The sequence below is a fragment of the Chlorella variabilis genome (genome assembly GCF_000147415.1).
Source record: "Chlorella variabilis unplaced genomic scaffold CHLNCscaffold_3, whole genome shotgun sequence".
NCBI lineage: Eukaryota > Viridiplantae > Chlorophyta > Trebouxiophyceae > Chlorellales > Chlorellaceae > Chlorella > Chlorella variabilis.
The window spans coordinates 395,676-417,284 of record NW_005435085.1 but is presented as its reverse complement, the minus strand read 5'-3'; the positions used below and the strand labels follow the sequence as shown (position 1 = coordinate 417,284).

The following is a 21,609-nucleotide window of genomic DNA, read 5'->3' as shown; positions in this document are numbered from 1 at the left end:
GTCAGGCTGCAGCGAAGTGGCCATCAGGTGGTGGATTTGCACGTAGGCTGCACTTGGGGTTCAAGAAGGGCAGCACACGGGAGTGTCAGCCAACTGTGAGACAGTAGCCGCCCTTGCTTGGGGCTGAGATGGACATAAGAGCCCCACAGCCCACATGGAAGCAGCAGCTGTACACTTGGCATCTGCACAGAAATGACCGCAGTGCGACAGTAGCAGGTAGAAGTGGTGGGCGGGCCAGGGCGCCACAAGATGCAATGCTCTTACCGTGCGCCCCCACGCCGTTGAGCAGTTGCAGCAAGCGGAACTGCCTGACAAGCTCCACATCAAGCAGCTTGGTGTTATTGACTGGCGCAGTCGGCACACAGCTGATCTGGAGAGGGTGCACGGTGATAATGGGGCGCCCATGCGTCTTGCACTCCCATACCGGCAACGTGAGCCTGCCCACCACGCCGAGCGGCCCATAAAACACAGCTGCCTGGCTGCCCGTCTTGTGAAACTCCCAGCAGCTGCCATTTTCTGCTGCTAAGTGGCAAGGAAGCGGCTCCATGCTGGCCAGCTGGGCTTGCCGCTGCTGGAGCTGCTGCTGGCGCTCCTGCCGCTGCTGCGCCGCCCGGCCCGGCAGAGAGGCCAAGAAGGCATCCACGTCCGCTCCGAGCCGAGCCTCCCAGTGATCACGTTTGCGTCCTTGCCGGTCGCCCCAGCCTAAGAAGCCGCTGGGTGCTCGCTCATCCTCGTTGTCATCCCTCTCACCCCGCCGCCTGGCCTGCCCTGGCACATTGAAGGGAGCTTGTTGTCCTGGTCTACTTGCACGGGATCTTTTTGGCTGTGGCCCGTCTAGAGGCCTGGGGGCCGTGGTCTTGCTAACCACCTTCACCCTAAAGTGCTGGCTCATGTCCTAGAAAGCATATTACGGTTGCTGGGATGCCAACAGAACAAACGGGAGGGAGAATGATGCATGATTGAGGATGATGTCCCCAATGACCCTCCAGGTGGGGGGCCATCATGCCCATCATGGGGCACATCCTTACCGGGAGGCCTACCTGTTCTGCTGGAACACACATTACATGCAGATTCTCACGGGGCCGCTCGACCGGCTCCTGTTTGCGCATCATTCCTCTCGATCTGCAGCAATGATGGGCCTGCGCAACGCTCACTATGTCGCTGGGCTGGTGGCGCTCCAGGCAAGGAGATGCAGCTGCTGTATGGGCCCTGTCCTCGCCAACAGGCATTCGAGCAGCGCCAGCCAATGATTCAGAAGAGAGCGCCCTGCAGCCGCCGGCTGTGCCGCCGTCGCCCGCCGGCAGCCGCTAGGCTAGCCGCCCACCTTCACGGTGCACGCATCATTATTGCCTGTTGTGCAGCTGGTGTTCATCGCTGTGATTTCGGCGGTGACAGCCACCAAGCTCAACACAGGCCCTGAGTGCTATCTCAACCTGCTGCCAGGCCAAGTATGCGAGTGAGTGCACGGCAGCGTCAGCCAGCGCAACTCGCTGCCAGTCGCACTTTGCTCCAGATTGGGACCTCTTGCATTCCTTTGCGAGATGCATGCGCCGCTCTTTTTGCGCAGCATGCCTTGTTTACACTTGATCGCGTGCTACCCCCTCCCGCAGCTTTGTGTACGTCTCCTCCGGCATGTGTGGCCTCTTCGCCCTTATCGTTGCACTCGGCGCTTTCATCTCCCTGCGCTCAAGTGCCAACTCCGCGGCCGGCTTTCTGCCCTCCATCTACGGATCGCTGTCGCTGTTCACCGCCTTCTGGTGGATGGTGGCCGCCATCACCTTCACCAGTGAGTTGGCAGCTGAGTCGGCAGCAGATCGCTGTGCAGCTGCTTGTATGCGCTCTGTGGGCCACATTTTTCTGCACACATGGCGTTTTTTGGTATCTCTCTTGTATGCGCGCCGCCTCCTGCTGACCGCACCATGCTGCATGGCCTGTGCTGCAGAGCGCGGGCAGCAGGCAGACGACGACGGGCTTGAGTATGGCAGCGCCCGCACCACCGTCATCGCCCTGTTGTGGATCGAGGCCGTGCTTGCATTCCTCAGCTTTGCGCTGGTGGTCTACGATCGGTGAGCCTGCGCGACTGGGCAGTCTGGCAGCCTGTGCAAGGTGGCACGCGCCGGCCAAGCCTTGCATCCACTCAATGCCCGCCATTGCCGCTTCGCTGCAGGGTGCTGTTCCGCCGCTTCCGGCTCACCGTCAGTAAGACCAAGTCGCTGCTGGACCTGGAGGACCAGGCGGAGTTCAAGAAGGCCTACGTGCACACTCAGGCGCTTGGCGCCACGCCGGTGGTGTGACGTGCATCGACACCAACGCCAGCCCCTCGCCATGTCCCATCCAACTCAACATGCTCGCTTCCTGCTTACTCCACCAGCATTCCTTTTTAGCCTCTGTCCCTTGTGCTACTCTTGCAAGAGGAATGTGGCACCTAGCTGCACGTAATTCTCTGTCCGTGCTTTGCTCGTCAACCTCCTGTTGCTCTGTCATGACCAGCAGCGTACGAACTGGGCCTGTAAAATCTATACGCTCCCGTCCTGACAGCACCGACAGCAGGCCATCCTGCCTGGCCACACCCCACCCCCACACCTACCAGGAGGTCAGGCCAGCCGTCGGTTTGGCCTGGAGGCGGGGCGTAGCACCGACGCCACCCTTGCCCGCTGCCCAGCGCCATACCGCTGCCGTCGCCTCGCCGCTGCTGCTGCTGCCCCACTGGTGGCAGCTGCCACACCTGGCCTGCCCACCACCGTACGGCACAAGTTACAAGACTAGTCGCAGACGTGGGTCCCAGCCGGCAACCCCTTCTTTCTACACAAAGAGAGGTGCAGGGGCGACATGCACCACCGCATCATGCGGCAGCGTTCAGCAGCCACCGTGCCCTCACTCAGGGCCGGCTCGCGAGACGGGGTCTGCTCGCTTGCGCACTGCCGCCGTCTCTATCAGCGCCCGTGTCTCCACAACCTCCTCTGCAGCAGCCAGGGACAGCGGCCGCCAGGAAGCAGCTGAGGTCTAGGTCAGAGGCTCCCACGGGTGAACGCCTGCATGAGGATTGAAGCAGCTGCGGCCCCGACGCTTACCTTTCCCACCGCGCCGCACCGACTTTCGGCGGTCCTCCTTGAATGTCCAGTGCAGTGCTGCGCAGCAAGGGCCCGCATTCAGTGGCGTTGTGTGGAGCCTCACGCACCAGCAGGGGCCAGTCCCTGGTGAGCGAGGGGGTGATGGCGCAGCAGTGCAGCGCCAGACTACCTACCTGTGAAAAAGAGCAGGCAGAGCACCCAGGGCACCACCATGCACACCAGCAGTGCGCTGCTCAGCGCCGCAACGTTCTTGCCATCTGCATGCCGTTGGTGGGCAGGGCGGGCAAAGCAAATGAGTCGGCCAGCTGAACTCAGGGTGCACACTAGAAGCCAAGTGGAGCCATCCACCTTCCCACCTGCACCGCTGCTGCTGTCACCCAGCGCCCCTCGGAACCCAAACAGACGCTCCGCCGCCAAGCCCACCAGTGGCGCCCCCATGGCGCCCACGGCGCCCTGCAATCAGTTGGTGGCTTGTTGGTGTGCCGGGCTGCTCAACATCAGTTATCCAGCTGTGTCACAGCATGGCCAGCGCAAGGCAGCGCACCTCAAACGAGCGGTCAAAAGCATAGATGGTGCTGCGCTGCTCCTCCGGCACCAGCTCCGCAAACAGCGCTGAGTTGTTGCAGCCGCACCAGCTGCGCGCAGCAAGGCAGGGGGAGGTGAGGGGCAGCGCGGTGGCAGACTCCCACCAAGCGGTGGCAGGAACCCGCCCGGCCCACCACAGTCGACCAGCCCGCGTGCCTGATGCACAGCCCAAAGACGAAGAGCACGCAGCCGTACAGGCTGCTGAAGCGGCCCATGTCGACACCAACAGGCAGGCCTGCAACGCCGGGTGCACAGGGGGCAGCAGTGAGCACGGAGCGGCCGACGGGCCAAGCCACTGCTGAGCAGGGGGGGGCGCACCTTTCAGGACCAGGCACGACAGCGGCAGCCCAATGAGCACCGAGAGCTGGTTGGTGAGGATGCGGCCGTTGGGGCTGTTGGGCAACTTGCGGGCCATCCTGTCGCCAAGCGTGCCACCTGCAGCAGGGTGGCGGGTGGGCGGGCGATGGGGGGGCGATGCTGGGCGCAGTACATGTCGCAGCAGGTGGGCGGGGCGCCAGCAGGTGCCTGGCGCCCCGCAGCCTTACCCAGGAGGCCGCCCAGCGCGCACCCACAGCTGAATGTCGCCATCAGCGAGGCGGACTGGAGGTCGGTGAAGCCCAGCAGCTGGAAGAAGGCGGTGAACCACACCATGGCCTGCCACGGCACGCTGCCAACAATGCCCTGCAGCGTGGCGGGGGGTGTGGGGTTGTGGGGGACACGTGTCACACACACACACGCACACACGCACACACACGTGCACGCTCACTGCCGCTGCTCAGCCCACCACACGGCACAGGAGGCCAGCCGCAGGGCGGTGGTCAGGCTGGCAGGCCAGCCGCTTGCCTGCAGCACAATGATCTGGAAGGATCGGATGCGCAGCACAGACTTGATGTCGCGCCACACCTGGCGGCGCACCAGCAGCGGCGCGCCGCGCACCCCTCCCGCTGCTGCTGCCCCCGCCTGCTCCAGGTCGGCGCCGGTGGCGGCGCCGCCCGAGGGGCTGCCCGCGCCCGGCCGCCCGGCTGTGGGCCCGCTGCCCGCGGCGGCTGCGCGGTATGCCTGCTGCCCGTGCAGGCTGGGGTGGTGGTGCAGGTGGCGCGGGTCCACCGCAAACCTCAACACCAGGGCGGCGGTGAAGAGACACACCCCCCCCACCTGCGGGGGCCACGGGGCGGCGCGCAGCGGGGTGGCCGCGTGCGCACATGCATGTACATGGCGTGCTGAGGGTGGCCCGCAAGCCGGGGCAGGGCCGGGGGAGGGGCCTCCTGGGCGCACTCCAAAAGCGCGAGGCCGGGGTCCCATGCTGGGCGGCGGCGTGGTTCAGGGATACCGGCAGACAGGCGGCGGGGCGCCACGCCAGGGGGCTCTCACCAGGTGGAAAGCAAAGCGCCAGCCCTCGATGCCAAACAGCGTGGTGGCGCCCACGTTGGTGGCATAGAATGCGCCCGCCATGCCGCCCAGCGAGGCTGCGGGCGGGGCAGGGGCGGGGGGAACACAGGTGGTGCGGCGGGTGGGCATGTGCTCTGCCATTCAGGGGCGCCCCAGGCCAACTGGGGCGGGCAGGAGCGGGGCGCACCTGTGAATCCCATCATGCCGAAAGCGCCGCCGCGCGTCTCCGGCGGGTGGTAGTCGGCAACCATGGAGGAGACGCAGGGGATGACCAGCGCCAGGCCCAGCCCATTCACTGCGGGGCAGGCGCAACCCAGCGTGGGGGGTGTGGGGTCGGGGAGAGAGGGGCGGCTGCCTGGCGGGCAGCTGTGGGCAGGGCGGGTCGCCTGTGCGGCGCGCCGCACCCGCGCACGACACCATGGCCTGGCCCAGCGAGCGGGACAGGCCGATGGCGGCCGTCATGACGCCCCACACCAGGCACCCCGCCGCCACGATGTACGCCCTGTCGTAGCGGTCGCCCAGGATGCCGCTCAAGGGAGACGAGAGCGCCTGGAGTGTGTGTGTGGGGGGTGGGGGTGGGATGGGGGGGGGCAAGGCCAGGGTGAGTGTGTGGCAGGCTGGGGTGGTGTTGGCTACTGTAGCGTGCGCCTACACCCAGCATGCGCCGCTCCCCACCTGCACCAGCGCGCGGCACAGGGTCAGCGCGCCCAGCTGCCACAGGCCCACGCCCAGCGACTTGCCAATGAACACGTAGACCTGCGTGTGAAGGGGGGGGGAGAGGGAGTGCTGGGGCGGCAGCGGTGGGGTGCTAGGGCGGCATGCACACCAATACAGACCTCAAGAGGCAACGCATCGGCCCCACTTCTTGGCATGCACCCACCGCGGGCAGGATGCCTTCGTCAGCCCGCTCAACAATGCTTGCCAGGTTCATGAGGGCGGTGGTCAGGGCTGCGCGGCGGCGGCCGACGGCGGCGGCACCAGGAGTGGCGGTGGCAGCACCGCCGCCAGGGGAGCCGCCCATGGGGCGGCGGCGTCCGCTACGCTGCTTTGATTGCAGGTCAGGCGCGTGCAGGTTGGGCGATCGCCGTGCGGCGGCAACAAGACAAAGCGGAGAACCCGCCAACAACGCGGATGAGCAGCAGAAGAAGAATGACACACGTGGGTGACTTTGGGAGAAGGCAACACAAACCGAGAACGATCCGGGACGAACCGATCTGGACCTTGCCGTCACGCTGGCGCCCGCTCAGCCGGCGGCGAACAAGATTGAGTACAGCAAATTGCAGGAGCCAATGGTGCATGGAATATCCTCGCATCATCGCAGCCTACTTTTAATTTACATGCCGACCAAATGAGGGTCAGCTTACTGGCCTGCCGCCCAGACCAGTACCTGTGCGACACACCTGGTGTGCGTACTGCTCAAACACTGACATGTGATCTGAATCCGACACCCCTCCTCCGTGCAATCATCACAGCCGTCCTGCTGTTCCCTCACAAGTCATCTTCGCCACCGTGGCCGCCAACTGTCGCCGCCAGAGACCGCAGCACGCCGGAATCGCGTAGCATACCCAGCTTGGCTGCAATGGCTGCCCCGCTGGGCTGCAGCTGCACCGTGGGCAGAAGCCTGTTGTACAGGTGCAGCGGGAAGTGCAGGCATTCATGCCACGCCAAGTCGCTCCTGCAGACAGGAGCGGATGTCGTGAGGCGCTGGTTCCACCAGCTAGAAGTCGACGGCATTCCTGCGCTGACGCCCCCGCCTACGCCCTCGCACCTGTGGCCGACGTGCAGAGGCAACTTGCGTTGGAGGCGCGCCCAGATGGCCAGCAGATCTGCAGCAAAGCACGCCTCAGCCTGCATGGCAAATGACAAAGGGCAGTGGTTCATCCGGTCGCTCCTGACGGCATGCGGCACAAACACCGGGGGCAGTCCACAATCACCGGGTCACCTTGCTGTGCAGGCGCTCCACCACCACATCCGCCTCCTCACGCTCCAGGGCAGCAAACCAGCCGAAGGGATCCTCACGCCCGATCCCGCAAGGGTGCGCTGCACCCGCTTCGGCTGGTTTCAGCAGGCCCAGCCGCATGGCTGCATCCTGAGTGGCGCCATCCACGGCACCGTCGGCCAACTGCGCTCGCAAGTAGGCCTGTAATAGCGGTACCGCTGCATCCTGACCGGCTTCCCTTGGGGCCAGGCCCAGCAGCTGCAGCAAGTTCAGGGGAGCCGCAGCAGCCCCGCCGGCGCCAGGTGCGGCTGCCATGACCTGCTGCTGCTGCTGCTGCTGCTGCGGTGCTGCTGCTGACGGTGCGCGTGACACAACTGCCAGCTGGTCAAGCGTGGCGTCCACATCGGCAATGGCAGCTCTGAGGGCTGGTGGGGGGTGGAAGCCCCCCACCGCTGCCTGCTGCCCCACTGCCTGCTGACCCTGCTGCTCATGCTGGCCGGCGGCGGCGGCAGAGGCAGGCCCCGGCACGGCTTGCCCCGCTGCTGCTGCCCCTTGCTGCTGCAGCTGCACGTGCATGGCAGCAGCAATTGCTGCTTCGACTTCGTCCTGAGCCGCGGCCGCCACTGCTGCATCTGGAACGGGCATGCGCCTGGCGTCTGGCTGCTGCCGCAATGGCACCGACGCATGCCTGCCCACCACCAGCTCCATCTGCCTGGGGCGGCGCTGCTCCTGCTGCTTGGAGCGGCGCAGCCCCTGCCGCCCGACCCTATGCCTGCCTCTAGCAGGTTGACTCTCAACAAGCGGGCTGGTCGCCGCGACTGCTTCTGCAGTGGCCGCCGCCTCTGTGGCCGTAGTGCCCCGCCCCTGTCCCTCTCCCTGCCAGGCATCTGCCTCGCCTCTCCCCGGCGCCAGCTGCTGCCCACCAGCATCCTCCATGCCGGCGGCATCGGAGGTGCTGTCATGCTGCTCCCCCTCCTCCTCCCCCCCTCCCGATTGCCGCTGCCGCATTGCAGGGGCGGCGGCGGCTTGCTGCTCATCTGCGCCCTTGCGCTTGCCAGCCGCGCCGCGCCCCTTGCCGGCGGCTTCGAGCACCTGCGCCTCCTGCAGCCACTTGGAGCACGAGGAAGTGGGCGTGGTGGAGCGGTGAGGGGCGCCATCACTGTGGCTGGGCCGCTGAGAAGCATGTACGGGCTGCATTGCAGGGCAGGGGCAGCTCACCGCTGAGCCTGGTGGGAAGGTGCAGGCGGCCACGCCTCCGCAGGGAGCACGCGCCAGCACCAGCCACGTGTTGGGTGGCACCTTGCCCCCAGGGCACGCCAGCAAGGTGCTCAGCCCTGTCACCTTGTCTGCGCAGAGGCAGGAGTGGATGGAGGGAGTTGGTGAGGTGGCGGCGGGCCACTAGGCAGCTGCAGGCTGTCCCCACTGACTCGCCCAGCGCGGCGTGGGGTGCTCACACTGGCTGGACTCGTTGACCTTGTAGCGCAGCAGGTGCACCGTGCCAGGGGCCAGCCCGCCAGCAGCATCCACTCTCTCAGCAGGCACAATGTACATCTGCGCGGGGCAGCGGCGGCGGCAGCAGCGGGCAGCCTTGACACCACGCAGATGCAGGCAAGAGGCCACCAAGGGATGCCAGGTCCGGGGCAGGCACAGCCGAATGCAGGCGCGGGTGGTGCAGGGTGCGTGGCTGCGCCGCCGGGCGCAGGAGGCGAGGAGGCACACCTTGGCATCGGCGGCGTTGTCCCTGGTCAGGCGGAAGAAGCCGGCGGCCAGGTCCTTGGGCAGGCTGCACCCGGATTCCTTGATGATGGAGGCTGCAGGGGCAGGCACACGCGCGGGTGGCGGGTGGGTGGGAGCGGGGAGGGGGAGAGGGCGCTCGGGTGGTCGGCCATCCAGGCATGCCCGCAAGGCGCCAGGCAAGCCCGCCAACTCGCCCGTGCAGCGCAGCGCCACGTAATCTGTGCCGCCCGCCGCCAGCCGCCAGTTCCTGCCAGACGAGTCCAGCGTGCGCGCGGATGGGGAGAACCCCAGCCAGCGCGGCACGGCCGCACCCTGTGCAGCAGCAGCTGGCGCAGCGGCAGCGGCAGGAGCCGCCGGCGCGGCACCCACCGCGAAAGAGCTGCTCCGAGAGAGCTGGCGCAGCACCTGCGGCTGCTGCTGCTGTTGCTGATGTGCTGCGGTCTGCTGGCCAGGCGGCACGCCCGCCGCACCCTGCCCCTCCACCGCAGCTGCTTGCGCGGGTGCCGGAGAAGCCAGAGGGTGCCCAGCCTGCACTCGCAGCCACAACACACGCACCAGCAAGGCAGGGCCCCAGCTGAGTCGCGTCAGCACCAAGCCATGCAGCCGGCCACCAGGCAGGCTCTCCCCCACCAGCAGCAGGCGGGGTACTGGCATGCCGGCGCGTGCAGTGCAGCGGAGGCAGCGGCGCACCAGGGCGGCGGCAGGGTACCACGTCGCCATCAGCAGACCCTTGCGCCGCCTCACGGCCAGCCAGCACCCGGGCTGGTTGGCCTCCAGCTGGGCGCGCACATTCGCCACGTTGACCATGCCTGGCAGAGGTGGCGGCGGGGCGACAGCTGAGGGTGAGAGGCAGCGGCAGGCATGCCGGCAGGTTGGTTTGAGGGCATGGGCAGGTCACAGGGTGGTGAGTGGGTGGGCCTCACAGAGCCCCAGGCACACATACATGGCAGCGGCCCCGCAACGCACGCAGCGGCCCCGCGTCTGTGTCCCCCATGTTGAGCGTCAGGCTGGCTGTGCCAACCGTGATCCTGCCGCTGGTGTATTGGCTGATGGCCACAGGCACATGTTGAGGCAGCTCGCGCCCCTCGGGGTTCAGCAGCACATCCGCCACCTCATCAGGCACGGGCGCTGTGCCGGTGGTCATGATGAGCACTGCAGGCGGGGCGGAGGCAGGCGGTTGATTGTGGGCTGCCCGCGCCCATGCACGCACCTGACCCCATGCCACAGGCCTCACCTCTCAGCCGCAGCACGGCCACGTCGACGTTGCCAGTTTCGTCCCTGCGCAGCAGCCAGCCGCCTGGTGCAGGCTCCAGGTGCCCCAGCTGGGCGGCGTCCTTGGGCAGGCCTCGCCACTTGATTTGCTGCCGCTCCCAGTGCGGCAGGTGCGCCGTTGTGGCGTTGTCCTCGTCGTCGCCGTCCAGAGTCACGAGATTGGGGTCGGTGATGCAGGGCAATGACCCCCCCAGCTGCACCTTGCCTTGCGGCTGCATTTCGGCAGGATCGGCAGCGGTGGTGGCGGCGGCGGTGGCGGCCGTGGGTGGCAGCGGTCGTGGCGGGGGTGGATGGCGTCGTGCCGCAGCTCTGCTGCCTGGACCGGGGAGGGGCGCTCACGGCCCTCAGCAGCAATGCAAAGAGTGCAATCGAAATTGTGGAAGGCCCGCACACGCGAATGTGCGAATGTCCAGAGCCTGTGCGGGATGTCAATGGGCTGAATTCAGCAGCCCACTGCAAAAACGACCGCAAGAGGGCATTTGTGTTCACCCGCCGAAGCCACTGTATCTGTGTCTGTGCAGTCCACGAAATCTATGCTCGCTGAAAGAAGAGAAGAAGAAGAAGTGTGGCACGATAGGGAGAGGCCTCACATCGTTATTGTGGATGCGGTGACAGGCGGGCAGCGCCGCGCCACCGCGCACCCTCGCGCTCTCCCTCTGAATTTCAGGGATCCTGGCATGACATATTATAGGTTGCTGCTTCTTGCGTGTATTCCTGAACTTCCAGTTGTATCCTGCCATATGCACGTCCTCACCCATCCCACCGCAGTTGCCACCTGCGCTCTGCCTTGCCTTGCCTCATTCATTGCGGTCAAGAAATTGCACACTCTTAGCAGGATGATAACACATGCTCAGTCAAATTCAAATACATTAACCTTTTCACTGCTCCACCAGTGGACCTCCCACGCACGCGCCTCATACTCGGCCAGCAGCTGCAGGGCACACCAGGAGCAGGTGAGTGCCCATGGGCAGCGTGCGGGACGGCGTGCCCCCCCCACGCACTCCCAGCGCCATGCAGCTGCAGCCACCCGCACCTTGTTGAACAGCGTGGTCGGGATGTCGGGCACCGCCTCCCACATCTCGTCGGGGTCCACGTGCTGCAGGTCCCTGCGCCAGGCGGTGGCAGGGCCACACCCAGGGACACAACGCCGGTGAGTTGCGGCGCCGGGCACGGGGCAGCCAGCAGGCCCAGGCAGTGAGCAGCCAGCCGGGCTGCTACGCACTCAAAGACGGTGACCCCCTGGCTCAGCATCCACTCCTTGAGGGGCGCGATGCAATGCGGCGCCGCGCCGTCAAACACATCACCCAGCAGGCGGATGACGCTGCCGGGCAGCTGGCGATGCCTCGCTGCCGCCTGCTGCTGGGGCGGCGGCGGGTTGTGCGCTGGCGCTGGCGCTGCCTGCGCGTGTGCGCCCACACCCAGGCCCTGCGCCGGTGTTATCAGGCCGAACGCTGCTGCCGCCAGTGCGGTGCGGGGATCCAGGAGGCCACCAGCAGCCTGCCGCAGCATAAACGCCTGCATCTGCTGCCACGCGAGGCCAAGCTGGGGCATCGCCAACTCTGGTGCCTGCTGCTGCACCAGCAGCTGCATGGTGCCCGCCGGTGCCAGCTGGCCTGCCGCGCCTGCCGCCTGCGGGTGCTGCTGCTCTGCTCCTCCAGCAGCCTGGGCTTGGCCGCTGCCTGCTGCTGCCTGCTGCACCTGGTGCTGCTGCTCTGCTGCGCCGGCCCGCCGGTCGTCCTGCGCGCCACCTGCTGGCTCTGTGTGGCGCTGCGCATGGGCGGCCGCAGGTTCGGCAGCAGCAGTGTGCGGGGCCCGTGGCCGGCTAGGACCGGCGCCGGGGGGCCCAGCCACGGCTGCTGCACCCGCCTGCGGCTCGGCATCTGCAGCATGGGAGAGTCCTCGACCTGCAGGCACAGCCGCTGGCGCTGGCGCGGCGGGCGCTGCACCTGCGGCCTGCCGCCGCCGCCGCGGCTTGGCGGCATCCGCTGCGGCCGCTGGGCTGGGCCGCTCTTCGTGCTGCTTCCGCTTGCGCCGGCTCTTTGCTGCCTTGTCCTCTGGCTGCTGGGCCTGCTGCTCCTGCTGCCGCCGCCGCTCGATCCTGGCCGTGCGCTCCCGGGCCTCCTCCTCCACAACCATCCGCTTCCGCCGCCTCGCCTCTGCCAACTGGTCCACATCCTCCTGCGCCTTGGACCTCCTTGGCTGCGGGCTGGAGCCGCGCGGCCTGCCGCCAGCCACAATCATCAGGGCTGCAGCCGCATCAGCATCGTCGCCACTCTCCCCCGGCGTGGCTGCCCGCTGCGAGGCGCGCGCCACCTGTGCAGCCTGGCCAGGCGCCTGCCGCTGCTGCCCGCCGCCGGCCGCCCGCCGCCGCGTCTTGGCCCCGGAGGCACCTACGCCGGCGCTGCCTGGCGTGCGGTTGGGACCTGGGTGCTCGCCTGCCCCCTTGCCGCCCTCCTCCAGCGCCTGGGCCTCCTGCAGGTGCGCCGCGGGCGGGGGCCACCCGCGCGTCAACGCAACTGGCGCTGCACGCCTGCCCGAACGCAGCTCAACCACGGTGGGGTGCCGCCGCAACTGTGCTGGCCGGCACCCGCACCTGTGAGCCTGGCGGGTAGGTGTGGGCGGCCACGCCCCCGCTGGGCAGCAGGGCCAGCACCAGCCAGGAGTTGGGCGGCACCTTGGGGGCGCCACGGCGGTGCTGCCCAGGTTCCGCCGACAGCACAGGCGCTAGCCCGGTCAGCTTGTCTGCACTAGGCGGGGGGCGGGGGAGGGGGGCAGCGGGCCGGCAGGTCTGGCAACCGTGGAGATCAGCCGGAAGCAGCAGCTGACAACGTGCGCCGGACGCTGCTGGCCACCAGCCCCCTTGCCACCACACCACAGTCTCCCACGCGCCCAGCGTCGGCTGCCCGGCCCGCTCACGCTGATGACCATTACGCCTGAAGCCCAGCTCATACTCGGCCCCCCCTGAAACCACGCCAGCACTGTTGACACTGCCGCCCACCACCACCGCCACCTGCATGCACACATGTGGCCGGGGTGAGGCAGGCGTTGGCATGTGAGGCAGGGTTTACGGCGGCGGCGCTGGCAATCTGGGCCCCACGAACGAACCAGGAGGATGGCAGCTGACCACCAGCGGTGGTCCCAGGCGGCGTCCCTGCCCTTTGGTTTCCGCACCTTGGTATTGCCCACATTGCCCGCGACCACCCCAAAGAAGCTCTCGGCCACCACCCGCGGCAGCGTGGCGCCAGACTCTTGAATCACCGATGCTGCCGGGGGTGGGTAGGGGACAGCAGAGGGGTGGAGGTGAAGGGCAGGGACCCAGTGCAATGAGCCGCTAAGATGCGCAAGCGTGCTAGCAAAACAACAAACATGGCAATGGGAGCCGCCGTGGGGCACACCAAGACGGCAGTTGCCCCGCTGCCACCGGTCGCCCTCCGTCCGCACCTGAGGCGCACACCGCGACGTAGTCGCAGTCATCGTCGGGCCCCATGGCCATGCGCCACACGCTGTTCGGCAGCGCCGATAAGTGCCTTTGGCCCGGGCTGAAGCCCAGCCATTTGCGCCGCCCCATCCGAGTGGCGGGGCGGTGGCGTCGGACCGACGGCGTCGGTGCGCGCAACAGTGTTTGGTGCGCGCTGTTCTGGCGGCACTGACACCTTTCTATTGGTCTCCCGAAGGGTGAGGGAGGCGGCTCAAGAGCAGGGGCTCACATACTTTGACAAGATGTTGTTTGTCGCGCGCTCCGCCTCGACAACTACGCCGCAGGTCATCATTCTGATAAACAGTGCGTTGTTGCAGGAAGCCTAGTGGGTGTGCTGGCCTCATGCTGCGCCATGCGGTGCAGGGTGCATTTGAGTTTGCCCCTAAGCGATGGATACAAGTTGTTTCAAACAAGTGTTAATTAGGCTGTGCTGCTCCGCGCACCCTGTAATCATAGCATATTCCTGGCTGAGCTCTGGGTGGCCACACCGATTTTGACAATTTCGCCGGAATAATGGCTGATTTAGCGCCCCTTGGCCCCTGCCCAGAGGCGCCTCTGCTGCGCCGGGCCACAGGCATGGCGAGGCTGCGCCAACGCGTGCAGGAGGGCGGCGCGGAGGAGGCGGCGGAGGCGGATTCGCCGCCCCCCGGTTTTTCGATTAGCCAGCTATACGAATTTTCTGATGATACCTGCCCCACGGAGGTGCCATTGCAGTACTTTGAGCAGTTCGCAGAGGCAAGGTTTGATGCGTTGGCTTGTGCCGAGCAGGAGGAGCGAAGCAGCTCCGTGCGGGCTGCGTGGCGGATGCTTCCCCCGCCGCCCCGACACGCCGCCGACCCCTCACCCCTCCTCCCGGCCCTCAATTCGCCCGCAGGAGCTGGGTGGCGAGCACTTGGCAGTGTGCGACTGGTATGCGGCGTGCATCCGCCAGCTGCAGGCCGAGGTGGGCGCCGGGCAGCGCGCGGTGCAGGATGAGCAGGCGCAGCGCCGCGCCCTGGTGCTGCAGATCGCCAGCATGCAGCAGGCGGCCGATGAGGCACAGGCGCAGTGCCTGGCCCCGCAGCAGCAGGCGGCACAGGCCGCCATGCCTGTGGCGGGCGCGGAGCAGCAGGCGGACCGTGGCCCCACCCAGCCAGGGCAGGCGGCCCAGGGGCAGGGGCCGGAGCTGGCAGGGGCGGCAGCTGGGGGCGGCGCGGGAGCCCCTGCTGGGGCCACGCCGGGGCAGCGCGCCGCGCCGGGCGAGGGGGGGCATTGCACCTCGGCTGCCGCACACGCAGCGCTGGCCCTGGACGCGTCTCCAGCTGCCCAGGCGGCTGGGGTGCTGGAGGCGGCAGCGGCGCAGGAGCAGCAGCAGCAGCAGCAGGAGGAGGAGCAGCAGGAGGAGGAGGAGCAGCGCATGGAGTTGCAGCAGCAGCAGCCACAGGGCGCGGCAGCAGCGGCGCCACATGAGGCAGCGGCCAGCCCGCGGCAGGCCACGGGATGGCTGGAGTGCGAAGGCCTGCGTCGGGAGCTGGCGGCGACAGCTCAGGAGCAGCGGCGGCTGGAGGAGCAGCTGCGTGGGTTGCAGGCGGCGGCGGCGGCGGCGCAGCAGGGCCTGGCCTCGGCGCAAGACGAGCTGGCGGGCAGGCAGCAGAGGTGGGATGCCGCGCTGAGCAGCCACCATGCAGCCGTGGAGCGCATGAAGCAGGCAATGGGCGAGGAGTCTGGGAGGCTGCAGCGAGAGGTGGGTGGCGCCAGCATATGTATGGCGGACCAGCTTGCTCGTAGGATTTGCCCCCTTGTTGGCTGCCCCTGCTGCAAGTAGCGGTGGATCCCTCTCGCACTGCACCATCCACCGCCGTCCCCTCCCCTGTACCCTCCCACCCACCCACCCCGCAGGTTGCAAGTGCCCAGCGAGAGCGTGATGAGCTGGCGGCACAGCAGCAGGCGCAGGTGGGGTGGGCTGGGGGTCTGCCGTTGCCTCATTCTGTCGGGGTTCGGCACGCTGGCCTGCCTGCCCCCTCGCCCGACTTGGTCCCTGCCTGCTGGGTGTGCCTCGCAAAGCGAGACCTTGGGTTGGGCACGCACCTGAGCGCCCCATGCCTGCTTGCCTGCCTGCCGTGCTGCAGGCAGCCAGGCATGAGGAGGCCACGGCGCGGCTGCGCGAGGTGCAGCAGCAGCTGCAGAAGGCTGAGAGTGGTGGGTGGCGTGGCGCCTGCTGCCGCTGCTCCTGTTTTGGCCGCCGCCTCGAGCTGGCCCGCCGCCTGTCTGCCTTTCATAGGGGCCGCCTGCCTCTGCACGGCATGTCTCTGCTGCTGGTGGCAGCTTGGGACGGCCGCCCACTTTGCGCCCTGCAACAACTCACCACACCCAACTGCCAACATGCACACTCCTACCCCCCACCCCCCCGCACCCTCTGCAGCTGCCGCGCACACCGGCTCCCAGACCGCCGACCGCATCCTGCAGCTGCGCCACGAGGCGGAGCAGCTGCAGCAGCAGCTGAGCGACAGCCAGGCGGCGGCAGCTGGGCGCGAGGACGAGCTGGCCAAGGAGCTGGCCATGCAGAAGCGGCGGCACAAGCAGGCGCGGCAGCGTGCCAGGGTGGCAGAGCGGCGGGTGGAGGAGCTGGAGGCGCAGCTGACCCAAGCGCAGGTGCAGGCGGCGGCGGCGGCAGAGACTGCGGCGGGGGATCATGCGCCTGGCAGCCCGGACTGGGGCCCGGCCCCCGTGGGCAGCGCCAGCCCGCCGCGCGATGCGTGTGCGGAGCACGCTGAGGTCATTGTGGGGTGGGTGCGGCGGTGTCGGCAGCTGGAGGCTGCGCTGGAGGAGGTGCGGGGGCGGTGGGACTATGATGACCTGCTGGCCTTTGCGGAGCAGTGCCATGAGGACCTGGAGGAGGAGCAGCAGCAGACGGCGGAGCTGCGGCGCCGGGTGGCGCACCTCGAGGCGCTGCTGGCGGCGCGAGCTGGGCCAGCAGATGCGGGGCAGGGCGCAGTAACAGAGGCGGCTGGCCTGACCAGGCGCCAGAGGCGCAAGCTGAGGAGAAGGCTGAAGAAGACGCAGGACACGGCGGAGCAGCAGCAGCAGGGGCCCGTGGAGCAGCAGGGTCCCAGCAAGAAGAGGCGCGGCGGGACCTTGGTGCATGCGGTCTAATATGCTGGCTCTCTGTTTGAAAAGAAGCCTAGTGTGCCGTGCCAGGAAACAGGGCAGGGGGAGGGGGCAGGGAGATCCAGATGAGGGCGGTTGACCCGCTGGCGCTGAGCTGGCGGGACCTATCTCGCCAAACACTGTGTACCCGCAGGCCGAGTTGCGGCGCCGCCCATCACTCCATATTACAACTGCGACGCGAGCGGCTGTTTCTGGCAACCGCATACCCATCCGGCTCCCATCTCCTCGCCCTCTCCCGGGTGCACTCGCTGATCGGTGTGCAGTCCTGCCCTGCAATTGCCTGCTGGCAACCCGCCCTGGGCTCACTCGCGCCAAGCAACCTTGTCACTGCATAACCCAATATCTATTCCCTGCTGCACCAGCAGACACCAATCATGACCGTGTCGCCGCTGAAGAGGGCGGCAGATAAGCTCACGGGCACGAGCGGCAGGGCACAGGATGTGAGGTTCACGCGAGCGCCGGGGGGAGGGAGCTCACACTGCGACAAGGAGGGCCATACAGTTTGGAGGGTGTCTATGACGCTGCTGAAAGGCATTCCGCAGTCAAGGTTAGCATCTAAGATGCAAGCCACAGGACTGCCGTGAGGCCTCTTGCCACACCACGGTGACCATGTGTTTGCAGGATGTCCATTGGCGGCCTCAAGTCTGAGGAGGAGGCCAGAAGGATTTATGATCTGCTTAACATCGCCAGGCACGTGATGCATGGCCTCTCAACACACCAGGGCAGGTGAGCAGCCCCTGTTTGGCTGGGGCCCAGCAGGTTTCCGGTCGCACGCCCTGGCGCTCATGCCGCTCTCCCGGCCACAGACCCCTGCCTGCCTTGCCTGCCATGGCCGCAGGTACAATTTTCCAATTGGTCACTACAACCTGCTGATGAGGGCCCTGAAGGACTGTTCCTCCATGGAGGAGCTGGAGGACTGGCTGAGCACCCTGGGCCCCAACGGCAAGCTTGTGGTGGGCAAGGCGGCGGCAAAGGCGGCGGGGTCAGGTGCGGGGCATGGTTGGCTTGCGGCCCTGGGCCCATCCTTGCCTTGCGCTGGGCCCTGGTCATTGCGCGCAGCAATGGCGAACTGGTGATAAAGCGAAGCGCCCTCTGCCCCTGTGCCCCACAGGCCGCCAGCAGGCGCGGCGGCCCAACCCAGCTACGTCGGCGCAGCGGCAGGCACCGCAGCCCGCCGCGGCGGCCGTGCAGCAGCGCCCTTTGATGAAGCGGAAGCGGGAGCATGCAGCTGCCGCAGAGGAGGGCAGCACAGCGCCTGTGGCTGTCAACCTGCTGGACGCTCGGGCAGATGGTGCAGGACAGGGCACGCGGCAGGCCGGGCCTGGGCCAGCCCCCGCTGCGCCCTCGCCTGCTGCGCCTAGCGCCGCAGCAGCCCTGCCGGCACATGTGGGCGACCCGTGGGTGGCCCTGGACAGGATCAAGCCGCTGCTGCGTGCGGTGGGGGTGACCGCAAAGGAGGCAAGCGGTGCAGCGCAGCGCTCTGTGGCCCGGATCCGCGCCGCAACAGCGCTCCCGCCTGTCTTGAGCTGCTGTGCTGCATCACCGCACTGCCTTGTGAAGCCGCCTGCGGGCCCGCCCCTTCCCGCTGCAGGAGAGTGATTTCTGCCGGCGCTACGGCTACGATGCGAGCGCGGCGGAGCGGCACGTGATCTAAGACACCCTGCGCCGCACGCTGCAGCAGGGCGACGGCGACTCGGTGCGGACGCTTGTGCGTCAGGCGGGCGCGGCCTAGGCGCGGGTGCGGCGGTCTGGCAAGCAGCAGCATCAGGGCCGCGCGTCGCAGCCATGTACAGCCTACAGCTTACAGTTTTGGGGCTCGAATTCTGAGCCATGCATGATCATTCTGCATTCTGAGCGGCCACAATTTTGCCGCCACCGATCGCCCTCCGCCCCCACCTGGCGGCGCACACCGCCACACAGTCGCACGTCGGGCCCCATGGCCATGCGCACCTTTAATGCAAGCAATTTCCACCCGCAGCTCCAACCTTGCATCTTTTCAACCTACTTGTATATACTCTCAGCTGTCTATACTCTGTAATCCTCCACATATCACAGGTCGTCCCCCGGCAGCAGCCGGGCCGCGCCGCGCCACCAGCGCCGCGCTCTGCTGGGTCTTCGCCCTTTTCCTCACCTTCTTCTCTTGTGCTGCTGTTTAGCTGGGGCGCCCTCCCCAGTGTGTTCCCTCCGTCCAGTGAGCTTGCTTGAGTTGCTCATGCACACGTGCATGGCGTACTATGTCTGGCCCAAGGACAGCGACGTGTCGCATCACATGCCACCATGTCAGCAAACACACACGCACTCTCAGTACTCCAGGTAGCAGTCCGGGGGCGCGCCACCGTCGCCGCCGCCCATCACCGCGCCCACCACCGCCTCCTGCAGCCTGCCGTACTGCGCGTCTGGGTCGTCGGGGAAGCTCTGGGCGTCCGCGGCCGCCGCCGCCGCGTGCGCCGCCGCCGCCGACTGGCTGTCCACGCAGGCGGCCTCCTGCAGCCACACCGCCACCACCGCGTCCTGCAGGCCCACCTGGCTGCGCGCCATGAGGCGGGCATGCGCCTGCGCCACCCGCACCAGGCTCTCCAGCATGCGCACCGTGGTGCGGCTGGCCTGGCGCCCCTCCGCGGCACGCCGCGCGCGGAAGTGGGCGGACAGCAGCTGCTCGGCGTCGCGCCCCAGCGTGGGGCGGAAGGAGGAGCGGCACCACTGCAGGTACTGGCGCAGGGTGGCCAGCGGCCAGCCCTGCGCTCAGAGCAGGGGAAGGGACGGGAGGGGAGGGGAGGGGAGGGTGAGCGGCAGCCGCGCCCACTGCTCGCGCAGCTGCCGGCATCGCCCGCTGCCGGCATATCCCGTCAAGCTCAGCAGCGGGAGCGAGGCTCACCTCTGCCGCCTCCGCCTCCGCCTGCCGCTGCCGCGCGCCGCCGCCGCCGGCCGCTGCCGCCTGGCTACCTCCGCGGCGTTGGTGCGTGTGCAGCAGGTGGTCGGCCACGGCCTCGTCCCGGCCGGGCTCTGCCTGGTCCAGCAGCGGGATGACGATGTCGAAGCGGCTCAGCAGGGGGCCGCCGATGTTGAGCTGGGAGGCGAGCGGCAGGCGCGGGTTGTAGCTGCGGGCGGGGCGGGGGAGCAGGGGGGACATCCCAGGTGGGAAGGCGGGCAGCCACCAGCCGGCGGGGCGGGCACAGCACAGCACAGCGCAGCGCGCGCAGCGCAGCGCAGCCGCTGCCCTCACCGCTGGTTGCGCCCCGGGTTGCACGTCGCAAACACCGCCGCCCGCGTGTTGAGGGACCTGCACCCCCAAGGGTGGGCAGGCGCCCGGCGGCTGCCTGTGAAGGGTGCGAGGCGGGCCCGTGGCGCATGCACGCATCCAGCTGGCTCCCCGCCGGCGGCGTGACCCCCACCCCCCCACCCACTCACACCATCATGCCCGCCTTGGCCACCGACGTCGTCTGCTGCTCCATGGCCTCGTGGATGCTGGCCCTGCACGGCACCCGCCAGGTGGCGCCAGCGGGCGGGCAGCTGGGTGGGCGCACAGGGCACGGCGGCCGGGGCGGGCAGCACACAGGTGTGCCACCCGCCAGACATGCCCATGCCAGACGGACAGCTGGCGCACCAGCCTGCCAGCAGGCCACCCAGGGCCACCCACCCCAGGGCCGCCGCCCACCTGTCCCTCTCCGCGATGCCGTCAAACTCGTCGATGAGGCACACCCCTCCATCAGCCAGCACCAGCGCACCCGCCTCCAGCGCCCAGCCGCCGCCGTCGTGCACCGCCGCTGCCGTGAGGCCCGCCGCCGTGGAGCCGCGCCCGCTGGTCAGCACGGCGCGCGGCGCCAGCTTGGCCACGTAGCGCTGGAACTGGCTCTTGCCTGCGCAGCACGCGTGGCGGGGGAGGGGCGCGGGCGCGGGGGTGGAGGTGCGGGCGCAACGCCAGCAGCTTGTGAAGCGGCCGGGCAGTGGCGGCCCATGCGGTGCAGCGACAGGGCTCGCACCCCGCACACGCACACACACGCGCAACTGCCCCCTGCCCCCTGCCCCCTCCCACCCACCCTCCCTCCCACCTGTGCCCGGGTCCCCCACCAGCAGCATGTGCGCCTGGCCGCGTATGCGGGTGCCGCCGGGGTCGCGCCGCGCCACCCCGCCCACCAGCATCAGCAGCGTGGCCAGCTTGACGTGGAACAGGCCGTGCAGCTCGGGGCACACGCTGGCCACAATCTGGCAGGCGTGGGTGGGTGTGGGTGTGGGAGGGGGCCGCATGCGAAGTCAGTGGGGGGCTTGTGGAGGGGGGGCCAGGCGCGGCGGCTCATCCCCTCGGCTCCAGAGCACCCGCAGTGGCCGCCAGCAGGCACGGCGCGGGCGGCCCGCCACCTTACCCCAACCCCCAACCCCAACCCCGCGCGTGCCTTGTTGCGCCCCATCAGCGGGCAGCCCGCATGCGCCTGCCAGAAGCGCGCAAAGGCGTGGGCGGCCTCGGGCGTCACCTCCACCTCAGCCTTGCGCTCCCCAGCCACGGTCAGGCTGGTGGCCTGCAGCGCCAGCCCCACCTGCAGGCGGGGGGCAGGGCAGGGCAGGCAGGGTGCAGGCCGCTGGGGCAGGCGGGCAGCCAGGTCGCCGGCACCGCGTGAGCCGTGGCGACGCCCCACATGCACACACCTGGCCCTCCCGCACCGGCGCAGCGGCAGAGGCGGCGGCGCCCACCCCCCACGCCGCGCACCTGGCAGCGCATGCCGGGGACCATGGGCCCAAACTGGCGGATCACCCACCCGGTCACCTTCCACCTCATCTGCAGGCGCGCGGGTGGGGCCTCACCTAGCTGCCTGGCTGCCTGGCTGCCTGCCTGGCTGGATGGGAGGGTGGTGGCGCCCACACATAGCAGCTGCCCGGCCAGCCCAGAGCCCACTGCATGCACCGACGGCGGCGCGCCCCCCAGGTGCTCGTGCAGGTGCAGGTGGTCCCCCGCCGGTATGCCAAAACGAGAGCCACGCTCCCTCCCTCCCTCCTCA

At 68.3% G+C, this 21,609-nt stretch overlaps 6 protein-coding genes across 6 annotated transcripts in view; 2 read left to right on the top strand and 4 right to left on the bottom strand.

Annotated features, from left to right (window-relative positions):
• Positions 1-2,294, top strand: part of CHLNCDRAFT_56850 (hypothetical protein) — a gene marked incomplete at its 3' end in the record, with an annotated part of 7,608 nt that extends 5,314 nt beyond the window's left edge. Inside the window, exons 6-10 of the mRNA XM_005850767.1 lie at positions 290-431; positions 1,362-1,456; positions 1,611-1,786; positions 1,943-2,066; positions 2,168-2,294. Of these exons, the coding sequence (XP_005850829.1) occupies positions 290-431; positions 1,362-1,456; positions 1,611-1,786; positions 1,943-2,066; positions 2,168-2,294 (664 nt within the window). The remainder of the gene's footprint in view (positions 1-289; positions 432-1,361; positions 1,457-1,610; positions 1,787-1,942; positions 2,067-2,167) is intronic.
• Positions 2,295-2,874: 580 nt separating this feature from the next.
• CHLNCDRAFT_140406 (hypothetical protein) lies at positions 2,875-6,066 on the bottom strand (the record flags this gene model as incomplete). The annotated part of the gene is made up of 14 exons (XM_005850477.1): positions 2,875-2,960; positions 3,072-3,128; positions 3,245-3,328; positions 3,428-3,524; positions 3,616-3,706; positions 3,822-3,891; positions 3,975-4,091; positions 4,202-4,337; positions 4,446-4,811; positions 5,028-5,122; positions 5,233-5,340; positions 5,450-5,594; positions 5,721-5,801; positions 5,926-6,066. The coding sequence occupies 14 exons, from the start codon at positions 6,064-6,066 to the stop codon at positions 2,875-2,877; spliced, it is 1,674 nt and encodes a 557-aa protein (XP_005850539.1).
• A 467-nt stretch (positions 6,067-6,533) lies between these two features.
• On the bottom strand, positions 6,534-10,211 carry CHLNCDRAFT_140405 (hypothetical protein; the record flags this gene model as incomplete). The annotated part of the gene is made up of 10 exons (XM_005850476.1): positions 6,534-6,720; positions 6,814-6,893; positions 6,988-8,085; positions 8,203-8,330; positions 8,439-8,535; positions 8,704-8,795; positions 9,033-9,162; positions 9,412-9,530; positions 9,688-9,873; positions 9,956-10,211. 10 exons carry the CDS (start codon positions 10,209-10,211, stop codon positions 6,534-6,536), a joined length of 2,373 nt encoding a protein of 790 aa, XP_005850538.1.
• A 632-nt stretch (positions 10,212-10,843) lies between these two features.
• On the bottom strand, positions 10,844-13,480 carry CHLNCDRAFT_140404 (hypothetical protein; the record flags this gene model as incomplete). Its single annotated transcript, XM_005850475.1, has 8 exons — positions 10,844-10,924; positions 11,027-11,099; positions 11,216-11,750; positions 11,940-12,465; positions 12,587-12,735; positions 12,910-13,003; positions 13,165-13,256; positions 13,435-13,480. The coding sequence occupies 8 exons, from the start codon at positions 13,478-13,480 to the stop codon at positions 10,844-10,846; spliced, it is 1,596 nt and encodes a 531-aa protein (XP_005850537.1).
• A 504-nt stretch (positions 13,481-13,984) lies between these two features.
• On the top strand, positions 13,985-17,348 carry CHLNCDRAFT_50197 (hypothetical protein; the record flags this gene model as incomplete). Its single annotated transcript, XM_005850766.1, has 7 exons — positions 13,985-14,173; positions 14,346-15,194; positions 15,350-15,403; positions 15,580-15,649; positions 15,873-16,588; positions 16,984-17,165; positions 17,240-17,348. The coding sequence occupies 7 exons, from the start codon at positions 13,985-13,987 to the stop codon at positions 17,346-17,348; spliced, it is 2,169 nt and encodes a 722-aa protein (XP_005850828.1).
• A 1,571-nt stretch (positions 17,349-18,919) lies between these two features.
• CHLNCDRAFT_34046 (hypothetical protein) overlaps positions 18,920-21,609 on the bottom strand; it is a gene marked incomplete at its 3' end in the record, with an annotated part of 3,229 nt that continues 539 nt past the window's right edge. The window contains exons 2-9 of the mRNA XM_005850474.1: positions 21,321-21,391; positions 21,010-21,150; positions 20,668-20,821; positions 20,274-20,475; positions 20,027-20,089; positions 19,842-19,898; positions 19,494-19,716; positions 18,920-19,354 (exon numbers count right to left, since the gene is read on the bottom strand). Of these exons, the coding sequence (XP_005850536.1) occupies positions 18,920-19,354; positions 19,494-19,716; positions 19,842-19,898; positions 20,027-20,089; positions 20,274-20,475; positions 20,668-20,821; positions 21,010-21,150; positions 21,321-21,389 (1,344 nt within the window). The 5' untranslated portion in view covers positions 21,390-21,391. The remainder of the gene's footprint in view (positions 19,355-19,493; positions 19,717-19,841; positions 19,899-20,026; positions 20,090-20,273; positions 20,476-20,667; positions 20,822-21,009; positions 21,151-21,320; positions 21,392-21,609) is intronic.